This window comes from Pseudonaja textilis, chromosome 7 (assembly GCF_049901715.1).
Source record: "Pseudonaja textilis isolate UNSWEBS1 chromosome 7, rPseTex1.2, whole genome shotgun sequence".
Taxonomy (NCBI): domain Eukaryota; kingdom Metazoa; phylum Chordata; class Lepidosauria; order Squamata; family Elapidae; genus Pseudonaja; species Pseudonaja textilis.
The window spans coordinates 48,042,393-48,055,089 of record NC_141996.1 but is presented as its reverse complement, the minus strand read 5'-3'; the positions used below and the strand labels follow the sequence as shown (position 1 = coordinate 48,055,089).

General features: G+C 36.0%; 1 protein-coding gene across 1 annotated transcript in view; it reads right to left on the bottom strand.

The window, feature by feature from the left end:
* JAM2 (junctional adhesion molecule 2) overlaps window positions 1-12,697 on the bottom strand; it is a 34,808-nt gene that overhangs the window by 15,274 nt on the left and 6,837 nt on the right. The window contains exons 2-6 of the mRNA XM_026700641.2: window positions 9,397-9,462; window positions 7,677-7,790; window positions 6,534-6,686; window positions 5,212-5,417; window positions 3,306-3,408 (exon numbers count right to left, since the gene is read on the bottom strand). Of these exons, the coding sequence (XP_026556426.2) occupies window positions 3,306-3,408; window positions 5,212-5,417; window positions 6,534-6,686; window positions 7,677-7,790; window positions 9,397-9,462 (642 nt within the window). The remainder of the gene's footprint in view (window positions 1-3,305; window positions 3,409-5,211; window positions 5,418-6,533; window positions 6,687-7,676; window positions 7,791-9,396; window positions 9,463-12,697) is intronic.

The window sequence follows — 12,697 nt, the reverse complement described above, 5'->3', positions numbered from 1 at the left end:
GGAAAAAGAAGGAACCTTTTTCCATATGTGGTGGTCCTGTGCAGAAACCCAAAAGTATTGGAAGAAAATCAAAACTTGGTTGGAAGAAATCACCAAAGAGCAGATCGAATACAAACCAGAGTCCTTCCTACTAGGGATTTTTGATAAGCAAATTTCCAAAAAACCAAATACATAACAATACACATTTTAACAGCGGCCAGATTAGCCTTCGCTCAACATTGGAAACAACACCAAATTCCATCAGAAGAAATGATTATTGAAAAAATCTCAAAATGCGCAGAAATGGATAAATTGACTTTGGCGCTAAAAACAAAGACACTTCACTATACTATGACAGCTGGAATTGTTGGTATAATTGGATTGACCAAAGATAAATAATATATTATAAGGCATAAAAGAAAAGTATCAATACATAATAACGAGGTAGCGATATAAGTTAAAAACAGGTGTGGTTATATGACACAAGTTAAGGTGATGAAAACAAAAGAAGATCTTGCAAACTGTTAAAATAAGAATACTTTTAATCCTGTAACCTCTTTCTTTCTTTCTTTTCTTTCTTTCTTTCTTTTGCTTATTTGTGTATGTATTGTGACTGGTTTTAATTGTAAAAATTAATAAACTATATTTAAAAAAAAAAAAGTCATTGGGTGTATCCATCTTCCCATCAAGCAGTTTTGTTTTCTAAGCATGCTACAATTTTAACTTTCACTTTTTGATTTCACTGTTTTATTTTACTTATTGTTTTAAAAGCTTGATTAATGTTTGGGTGCTGATTTATCTCAATCCCTTGCTGGATTATAATTGCCTTTTCTGTTTTTTTTTTCCTTTTGATATATGTTGCTTTGGATAACCTCTGTTTCTTCTGTATGGAAAGCATTGGGGGTGGTGAACAGCTTTCAGATTCTCACTGCTGAATTTTGTATTTTTTTTTGAATTTGTAAAACACCCAGAGTTTATTTCCACTGAACTTTTCTTATAATCTTGGATTGATATATAGAGGCAAACATACATATTTTTGTTCTTTGTTCCCTGGCTAAGTTTCACAGATCAAGATGGCTGAGCAGTCTCTAAAACTTACAGTAAGAAAGGAGAATGGGGTGATGCGCAGCTTCTAGCTGATTTTCTCGCTTGAAAACTTGATTAAATTTTAATGAATGTTAAAGTAAAGTTAAGATCTGAAGCTTTATCTTTGGATGTGGATGAAGATGCACAAAAGAACTTTGATCTATTTCTAGATCAAAGAGATAGTCTCATGGCTGGAGAACCAACAAAGTGGATTTCATCTGTTGTTTTGATTTCATCTGTTGTTCCAAAGTTGAAGTCTGCACATTCTTTAATGTTATGGTTTTGACTAAAAAGGAAAGGACAGATTCCAGATCTCTACAAAGTCTGAGGGAGACTGAAGCACATGACCACCGAACTGGTTGTTATACCGGTGGAATCCCACCCTTGCATAAATACATGTCAGTTGCCAAATGATTGAATTTTGATCACATGGCCATAGGGTGGCTACAGTAGTCATAAGTGTGAATATAGAATAGAACAGAATTCTTTATTGGCCAGGTGTGATTGGAAACACAAGGAACTTTTCTCAGGTGGATAAGCTCTCAGTATACATACAAGCAACAAGTGATAAGTCATGATCACAATCATAAAATACAATCATCATTTAGTATCCTAGGACTATCACTGAGTGTTGCATCTTATGATTTATAAGACTCAACACTCACTGATAATTTTAGGATACTAAATAAAAACAATCAACATATGATACAAACAACCAAGTTACAGTTCTAAGATGCTAAAGAAATAGGTAATGGGAGAGATGAAAAGGATAATAGTAATACAGCTTTGCTACATGGTTGGACATCCCAGGACATAAAACAGTGTTGTGAAAATAAGTTGTTTAGCAGAGCAATGGCATGGAGGGAAAAACTGTCCTTGTGTCTAGTTGTTTTGGCATGCAATGCCCTATAGCATTGTCTTGAGGGAGAAAGTTAAATAAGTTATATCCAGGATGTGAGGGGTCTATTTTCACAGCCCTCTTTCTGGCTTATGCAGTGTACAGGTCTTCAATGGAAGGCAGTCTGGTTGCAATTGTTTTTTCTGCAGTTCTAATTATCCGGAGTCTGTGTCTGTACTGTTTGGTTGCTGTGCCAAACCAGACAGTTATTGAAGTACAACTTACAGACTCAATAATTCCTCTGTAGAATTGTATCAGCAGTTCCTTGGGTAGACTGAGCTTTCCGAGTTGGCACAGGAAGAACATTCTTTATTGTGCTTTTTTGATGATGTTTTTGATGTTAGGCGTTCATTTCAAGTCCTGAGAGATTATAGAACCCAGAAACTTGAAGGTCTCTACTGTTGATATTGTGTTGTCTAATATTGTAAGAGATGGTAAAATAGGACAGCTTCTCCTAAAATCTACTCCCATCTCTACAGTTTTGAGTTTGTTCATTTCAAGATTGTTCTGGCCATACCACAGGACCATTTGTTCAACTTCCTGCCTGTGTGCAGATTCATCGTTGTCTCGAATGAGATCAAATGTCTGTTGTACCACCTACAAACTTTGGTACTTTAACAGAGGGATCCTTTGAGATGAAATTGTTGGTATAAAGAGAAAAGAGTAATGGAGAGAGAGCACACAGCCCTGGGAGGGCACCTGTGCTAATTGTACAGGTATCTGATGTAATTTTGCCTAGCTTTACCCGCTGCTTCCTATCTGTTAGAAAGCTTATGAGCTTACAAGTGTGGTCAGGCCCTGTTAGTTGAGTCAGTTTAATGAGAAGAACATTTTGAATGATGGTATTGAAGTTTACAAAAAGGACTCTTGCATAGGTCCTTGAAGATTCAAGATGCTGTAAGATATAGTGCAGTACCATTTTAACAGCATCATCTGCTGATCTATTTGCTCAGTAGGCAAATTGAAAGGGGTCTAACAGTGGATCTGTGATCCATTTTCAGGTGGGCCAGCACTAACCTTTCACAAGTTATAAGCTAATCAGGTCACTTTTTCAGTGTCTCTTCAAACGATCAGTAAATGAAGAGTTGTAAGTAGAGGCCTGCTTGTAATGTGTTAAGATTAGTGTTAAATTTTATCCTAAAATTTAGTTGATAGAAATTCTGTGTACAAGTCTCAGACTTAAAATAAGATTGGTCCTTACAAAATGAAAATGGTATGCTTGTCAAAGTGTACTTTTAAGTGCCTTTAAAAAAAATTTAACTGGTTTTGGACAATACATCCTCTTTAACTTATAACAATTTCACAGAAACATTTTCTGGCTTTATTTGCATTTGATATTTACCTACTTGCATCCTCTTCACTGGACACCTTCGAGGCCGTCCAACTCTATTATAAGCTTCACAGTAGTATTCCCCAGTGTCATTCTTTGAAACGGGATTGAACAGCTGGTTTAAAAGAAAATACAGCAAAACTCACTATTGGATAAAAGGTTCAAGAAATATTAGATCTAAAAATTTCCCATATGTTCCTTTGCAGTATTTAGAAATATTTATTTACAATATGTCAACATTTTCCAATACTAAAAATGGTTAACTCATCTGGCAGCTAATTTAATGAAGCAAACTATCATTTTTCAGAGGAAACCTAAGCAAAAGGTAGCATCAAATTCTGAAAAGTTGATGTTGTTGTATATATCAGACTGAAAGATGATAAAATAGAGGGAAATGAAAGTCAGCTGAAAGTCATAGAGATTGTAAGTAACTACCTATTTTGGCTTTAATTTCTTCAAAGTATGTATCAGATATAGAAAGTTAATTATTTGTTACATGCAAATTGGTATCCTTTTAAAAAAAAAAGTGCTAACCATGTAAGAATAAAGTGATAAAATACTCTTTAATAATCAGAATGAAAACAGATCCAAAATATAAGATACAGTTTTTCTATTCAGCTAAGGTTTAGTTTAAATTATTTTAGTTTACTTTATTGTCACTGCACCTCGTACAATGAAATCAAACACCATCTTCAGTGCACACCATGACCATGAAAATAAACACAAACACACATCCTTCGCCCTTCACACATTGAACCGGAAACCCCCGACACCACACCAACACTGCACTATACAGCAGAATTCAAAAGAGCTACTGCCCTGGGATAGAAGCTGTTTTTCATTCTATTTGTACTTGTTTTTAATATTCTGTACTGTCTGCCAGATGGTAATAGTTCAAAAAAGGGGTTCCGAGGATGAGATGGATCTTTGAGAATGTTTTGAACTTTCTTAAGGCAGCGGGAGTTATAAAGCTCTTCCAAAGAGAGGAGAGGGCAACCAATGATCTTCTGGGCAATGACATTAACCCTCTGGAGTTCCTATCTGCCACTGTGCAATTGGCAAACCATACAGAGGTGCAGTACTTTAAAATGCTCTCTATAGTGCAACGGTAGAAGGTCACCAGCAGTTTCTCATTCAGTTGTTGTTTTCTGAGAAGCCTCAGGTAGTATAATTTCTGCTGGGCTCTTTTGACCAGGGATGCAATGTGGGCACCCCGGGTCAGGTCCTCTTTTAGGGTAACACCCAGAAACTTAAAACTGGCCACTCGCTCCACTCGGTTTCCATTGATAAGCAAGGGCTGGGTTATTGTTAAGGTTACTGTTACTGGTTACTGGGTAAGGTTACTGTTCTGTAAGAATTCAGCACGTGCTCAGGGATGAAGTTTGTATTTCAAACCTGATTTTATCACAATCAATGCTCCTGTCAATCAATTGTTTGCTAGTCTTGTCCTCAAACTGGGATGAGAACCAGGATCCCTGTTCAGGCAGATTTTATCACAAGCAGCCTTGGGAAATAACCTGTATATGTAGCAGACTTAGAATATAATGGACTTGTAGGCAGAAATTAGTTTCAGATCAGAATGAAGGGAAGTTTCCAATGCCCATTTCTGCAGTAATGGTGTATACTTCCCAGGTAACATTCAAAACCTTTCTAAAACAACTACATTCCTCAGTATTGTTCCCATTCCTACATCAGTTCAATCCCAATTATTTAATTCAGAATACATTTTATCTCCTTACTGAACTTGCAATTAAAATTTTCATGATGTGAGTCATTTTGGCAGTTGGCTTTCCTTTTTATTTTTTGTTATTTCTATAATTCCATTTTGAATTTCCTCAATGTTGCTGTAATATAGTTTGAATTGTTTTGAGACCTGGAAAGTCACACACTAAGTGTCATTAAAGAAATGTAAACTTACCAAGGTTCCTGTTGTAGTATTCAAAGTATAAGAATTTTTCTCTTTTTTGAAACTCCAAAAAAATGTGCTCTCAGGAAGAATAGCACCATTCCGATACCATCTATATTTTGAAGCTGGCACACCTTCACTTTCTTTGCATCGCAATTCAACTACTGTCCCACTCAGAGCTGAGACAGGCACTTCACAAACAGGAGCAGATGGTGGCACTAGAAAATGTCATATATCTTAGACAAATTACTCAAATGAAAGTTTGAATGATATGCTTGGGTGTTTATATATATAAAACCTCTGCTGTTTTGCTGATTATAATCTTAACTCAATTAATAACAAAATATCAGTTGTATTGTGCCCATACATTTTCTTTCACACTGTTGGAAGGAAAATCTGTCTGGTTCAGTTCCAAGCTGGGAGAAAGATGCTGGAAACAACATGGAGGCTGATTGGAAAGAAGGTCTATTTATTGATGAACAGAACACCACCAGGGTTTGTAGCTGACCCAGCACTACAAATCCTGGTGGTTCTGTTAATCAAAAATTAGACTTTCTTTCCAATCAGCCTCCAGCCTCCATTTTATTTCCAGCATCTTTCTCCCACCTTGGAACTGAACCAGATGAAATTTCCTTCAACAGCATTAAATAATGCAAGGGGAAACTACCTATGGTACCACACTTGCCTCAAGTAAGCAGGAGCAGGGGCGGTGATGCTGAGGCTAGAAAGCATTATTTTTCCATTATGACACCTGCATTGTGGAATAGATTCCCTCTAGAAATTAGGCTGATATGCTCTGAAATAGCCTTCTAGAACCTTTTAAAGACTGAAGTCTTCCACAGGATTCTTTGTCTTCTAAACTTGGCTGTTTATTTTTATAGCAATAGTAATAGCACTTAGATTTATATACCACTTCACAATGCTTTACTAATAATGCTTCTCTAAGCGCTTTACAAAGTCAGAATATTTCCCCCAACAATTTGGGTCTTCCTTTTACCGACCTCGGAAGGATGGAAGGCCGAATCAACCTCGAGCTAGTGCATTCTAACCACTGCACCACTATGCCTCTTAAACAAATTGTAGCTAATTTGTTTAAAGTGCCTAACATGTTTCCCTAATTTTCCCACCTTTCTCTTTTACAGTCATTTAATTAACCCTCATTCAAATAGATGCCTTTATTTGACCTAAAAAGTTTTTCCCCCATAAAATTGTAATATTCCTATATTTCATCTGTATCAGTTCTCAAATTAAATTTAAAGAAAAATGAAGCTGCCCAGCAGAATTAAAATTAAAATTTAATTTAAATTGCTGATAAGATCCTTTAGATTTCTTACCCAAGATTAAGAGAGAGATTTCAACTTCGCCTGTTCCTTGTCCTTGTTCTGTAGGTGCACTAATTTCACAACGATATTTTCCAGAATCCTTTCTAGTCACATTTTTAAGATGAATGCTTGAGTGCAATATTTCAGCTCGATCTTTAAAGCTACCTGGAAAACAATAACATTGAGAGAGAGAAATGAGAGGGGTGGAAGAAGAGTTGGTGGCAGCTAGCTAGAGACTCTTGGATGACTGATTTCCATGTAAATTATTAATAAGGAAGGAGTTTTCCTTTCCAGTGTATAGCACGCACTTGCTTTCCATTCCCCCAAAGGACATTTTGTTATGAATTATTTTACAGTTTTGTATTTTGGGTTAGATTTTTTAAAAAAATTAAAAATTTCAGACAAAACAGATGCAACTACATTTTTTGTTTTTGTTTTCCTGATGCCTGTAGCTGAGGCAATGGCTATAACAATCTTTGTTTGCTAATGTCCACAGTTCTTCCCATAAAGGTAGTATTGTCTGGATCAGGACTACATTTTATATTTTCACTAAAATCCTCTTAGGGTGAATATTACATCATAATCTTTCTCCAATGTATCCAGACACGTATTTCTGCCATCATTACCAAATCCTCTGCATTTCCCTCACTCTAGAAAAGCCCCTTCCCAAAAGAGATTCACTTAAACCAGGACCCACAAGAACAGTGTTAGGGCATCCTAACCAAGCTTTAATTGGACCGAAATTGCCTTCACATATGCAAGCTGCATACTTATCTTTTCTGTGTATTCCTCTAAGCACCTGGAAGCATGCAAATAAAAAAGGTTATATCTGGTTAAGCTCACTGTACTTAGCAGCCATCTCTCCAAATAATCATGGTGACAGTTTGATCAGAGTAGCTGCTAAAGCCCAAACTCAATCCAGGACAACTGAATTAAGGTTTACAGACAGACAAGTCATTTATTAAGTGACCAATAGTTATCTCTCACAGATGGGGAAAGGATGTATTTCCTTGAAAATCTTGGAAGAGTGATGAAAGATGGGAAATAAAATCTAGCAATAACTTTTATTTGACCTCTAACTGATCCTATATTTGGGGTCATTAATGTGCTACAAACAGCAAATTAATGCGTAAACAACCAAAAATATTTGCTTACCTACAAAGACACCATTCAAGTAGACAAATGAGACAGTGGACCCTTTAATCTTTTTCCATTCAACCCTTGCACCAACTTCCTTCTTTACATTGTGCTTACAACTCAGATACACCCCTACAGGGAAGAGGATAAAAAGATAATTGTTTTCTCTTTTGGTATAGCTTATATTAAAATTGTGCAAACAACCAGCATAATGGAAACTGATTTTAATAAGATGATTCTGAATGCCATTTCACAAATTGTATTTTGAACAGAGATTAGTTATGTGAAGGTAACATATCTTCATTCTCATAATGTCTGAAATACCATGCAATTTGATGTAAGTCTATTAAAAATGGTGGGTTCATTCTTTCTTAGACCTCGTTTTAAATTGATTCATTTATCAGACCTTTTAGTAGTCAAAACTATGTCTACTTCCAAGTATAACACATAATGGTGGAATAAATTTCAAAAGTATAAGCAAAGCCTCACTTTAACTCAAAGTAGGGAGTGGTATCCATTAATGTAGAAGTCTGTCAAATTTAACAATTTAACAAGTATTTTATGCATACATATAATAAAATGGTGGAATGGAACAAATTTTGTCCATTGCACATGAGGTGTACTAACATGGGGTTTACTATGCAACATATGGGAAAAACCCTGGCTACCCAGGAAATTAAATTTTTCATCTTGCAAAATGCTCATTTTTAATATTTATTAGAACTCCTGAATTTCAGATCACTAGGAATACCCATGCTATCATTTTTCAAGAACATTCTTTCAAATATTTTCAAAAGGCACTTTTTAAAAGAAAAGTTTACTGATGAGATGTTGTATTCTTAGAAATGTTACCAAAGCAGATTTCTAGAGCCAAGTAGTGGAAATGGCTAGGCGGTGCTTTTCCTGAAATTTACTTATCAGGAGGTCAGGATATTTCTATTCTTTCAAGAATAAAGGTTATTAATCAAAGAACTTTTGTTTTCATAATGTTCTTTTTTTCCTATTTTTAAAAAATGATTGTACTGTGCACATGAATTTTAATAAGGACTGCTGAAACAGAGAAAAATCAAACTAAAACATGAATATCACATAAAACTAGGTTGTAACATTAAAAAAGCAGTTCAGGAAATGTATTCCTATCTAAATTTTGTAATGTGAACAAATGAATACGAAATTCTCAAAAGTAAAGGAAATAGATTCAATGGAATTGAGAAAAATAATACGAAGGAGAGAACAGAAGTCTGGAAGATGGAGTGGAAGTTGCAGATGACACTCTCAAATATCAACCCACCCACTGTAATGCATGGGATTATGTATAATATAATTCCGAGAATACATTTATTTTCATTGTTTTAGAAGGATTTGAACAAGGAGCAACATAATTTATCTACTAATAACAACTGTGAATAATTAAAACATATATCTAAGGTTAGTACTATGATGTTTTCAAGTAGATTTGAGAATATTTTTAATTTTCTTCTCTTAAATAAATGACGTAATACATTTTTGAGTTTAGCTGGATCACCCATGAGAAAAGCCAAAGAACATTTGAAACAAGTATATTAATCAAGCAACTAAATGATTCTGGATGATATTTTATGCTTCTACAACCTACTATACTTTAATGATATGAGCCTTCCTGACCCCTAACCTTGTTTCTGCTTTTCTATGCTTTCAATATACTGTAAATATTTTTTCTCAGAACAGGGTGTGTGTGTGTGTGTATGACATACTATACCTTCAAATTCTCTTGCTGTGACATGTTCATTATCTGAGTAAACAGTGATTCCATATGCTTTATTATCTGAAAAGAGAAAAACTTACATTAAAATGTTCATTATTTTTTATACTGATACAACCCAACCCCCCTCCCCTTGGCAATCAGGCTGCTTGGTGTCATTTATGGATTCATATGAGAAATCAAGGGTTTAATGTGTATACACACACACACACACACACACACACACACACACACACTTTTCCTGTGCTTTATTTCCTTGTTTTTGAGCACAGCTGATTCACGCATCCATTGTTTTATTCACCGGGGCTGCAACAGAAGGTAAGTATTATAGCTAAAAATTGTCTTTTCTAAATGCTGGGCGCACGTGTGAAGCACGCGTTCATCGAACCGGTTGTTACACTGGTTGAATCGCACCACTGGGTTTCATGTTATATAGAAAGGTGTTTCTTCTATATATGTTTCTTATGTTAGAATCAAACCTCTGTATTATTTGAAATTACATCAGTTTTCTTCTTTTATTTAAGATGTTGAATTTACTCTATGTCAGAATAACTAAGTTTCATTTTGCAAAAGTACTTTACTTTAGATAAAGAGGTACATTATTGTTTTTATGATTATGAAACAGAAAAGAAGAACTGATAAACATACAAAAGAGAGAGTACACTAGAGATAGAACTTCATTTATTTTTAATGGCTTAACTTCCAAACAATTTTTAAAGTCAGTCATTCATCTCAAAAACCATTGCCCAACTGAGATAATGTGTATGATACAGAGGATCATATTTCTCTTTCATCACAGGGAGTCCAAATCAATCTTGATTCATGGGGGGATCCTTGTGAAAGAACAAAAAAAGACAAAAATGCAAGAAACACAAACAGAATCCAACTACTTACATGTAGTTGCTTCCTCTATGCACATCACGGGGCTGGAAGGGACCTTGAAGGTCTTCTAGTCCAACCTCCTGCCCAAGGCAGAAGTCCTTATACCATCTGGGACAAATGGTTGTCAAATCTTTTCTTTAAAACCTCCAGCAAAGGAGCACCCATAACTCCAGGAGGCAAGCTGTTAAATTTACTGATCATTCTCAATGTCAGAAATTCTTCATTTTCAGATTGGATCTCTCTCTGATAGGTTTCCACTCATTCTTCTTGTCCTGCCCTAGGGTACTATGTAGAATAAATCAACTCCTTCTTCCCTTTCAATGACTATGAAATAAATGAATGGATTCTGAAAATTAATTAGATACAATCAACATTGGTTTTGGTGCTGTGATGACCCAGGGTGGGATACAAAACAAACATAGTCACAGAAAACAGGTGAAGCCCCTTTTATTCCTTCAGTTTGCTTCCAAGCTCTGAATATCTTTGGCGGAAGACAAAAAAAACTCCCACACAGTTACACGAAGAACGAAAAAAGCAACACAAACCAGGCAAGATAAGGGCTGGAGGATGTCCACAGATAACCCACACTGGGAAGGATGCCAAACTCAGAGAAGAACTATAGAGATATTTACATGATTTGTTTCCAGCGTTTGCCAGTACGCAGGTCCAAACTCTTATTCAGTTGTCACACTGCAGCCCATGAAGAGGATCAAAGCCCCCTCCTCCCAAGGAGACCATGTCTCTCCCTTATCCTCTCCTCCCTGTGTGCCCTAGGATGGATAGGGGATGGGCCTGGGTCCTCCTCTTGACTGCTCAGCTGGCCTCTGCCCTTCCCCAGCCTCCTCCACAACCTCCAGAGCCACACTTCCACTCCCTGTTGGCTGTTCTTCCTCTCCCTCAGAGTCAGTCTCCACCAGGGGCATGACAGGTGCATAGTAATATCTACAAGAAATATCACGTGCCTGCAAGCAACAACTGAAGGGACTACAAAATAGACAAATAGAACATGAAGCCAAAGTGCTCTGAGACTTTAGAATTCACACAGATGAACATCTGCACACAACACCACAGACATAACAGTTGTTGATAAGAAAGGTAAAAAAGAATGGATGTGGTAGTACCTGGAGGCAGCAGAGCAGAAGAGAAAGAATAGAAAAAAAACCTGAGAAAATAATAAAATATAAAGACCTGAAAATAAAAGTAAAACAACTGTGACAAAAGAAAGTAGGCACCTTGTGTGCAATTCCAAAACATCTAGGGCTGTGATGGCAAACCTATGGGATGTGTGCCAGAGGTGGCACGCAGAGTCCTCTCTGTGGGCATGCGAGCTGTCACCCCAGCTCAGCTCCAGTGCACATGCACATGTGCCTCCTGACAGCCAGCTGGTCTTTGGGTCTCTGCTGTGCATGCATGGGGGGGGTGCATGGGAGGGAGCACGGCACATGCGCAGGGGACATGCACGCATTGCATTTTGGGGATGCACACGCACGTGCTTTGGGCACTTGGTGCTGAAAAGGTTAGCCATCACTGATCTAGGGCATCACTTGAACACCATTGGTATTGACTCCCATCAGTCAATTGCAAAAGGCAACTCCTGTGATGATACTTTTAATACCATCAAATGAAATCAATTGTTATGAATTTGACATTTTTGTCTATGTTTGAGTCCTTCCAAACTGGAATAGGCAAATGATTTTGTTTGATGTTATTAAAGGTATCATATTTATTTATTTTTTAATACTGCTGTTTGCCACCTACAGTAACCTGTTTGTAATTTTGACAGGTATACATGTATTTTTGACAAATAAGTAAACATTGAGTTATATTAGGCAAACAGTAGATATGACATTTTAACCTCTGCTACTATATTCTATATATAGATTGAGATCTTAGACTCATTATATATCCATTTATAATGAGTCTTAAGGTCTCAATCTATATACAATCTATATCTACAATATCTATCTACAATATCTATCTATCTATCTATCTATCTATCTATCTAAAATATTATATGTCTATATAATGTATATACATAAATTGTGTATGTATGGTATTCAGCTTTGTTCAGGTATTTTCCCACGTCATTGTAGTTGTGCTTTTAAAGCACAACTACAATGACGTGGGAAAATACCTGAACAAAGCTGAATACCATACATGCAAGTACCTGCAAAAACTTAAGAAAACATAAATTGTATATATATATATACACACACATACAGAATTCTTTAGAAATTTCATTTTGACAAATTAGATACAAGTTCAAAGTTATTCTAAAACATGCTTTTTTTTTAAAAAAATGGCATTTTTAAAAAATATACGAAGCAATCTTATGGCATTCATCTATATGAATCATTTATTATTCTGTTTTAACTTAAGATTCTTATATCAAACTTAAATTTGGGGTTTTCCCATA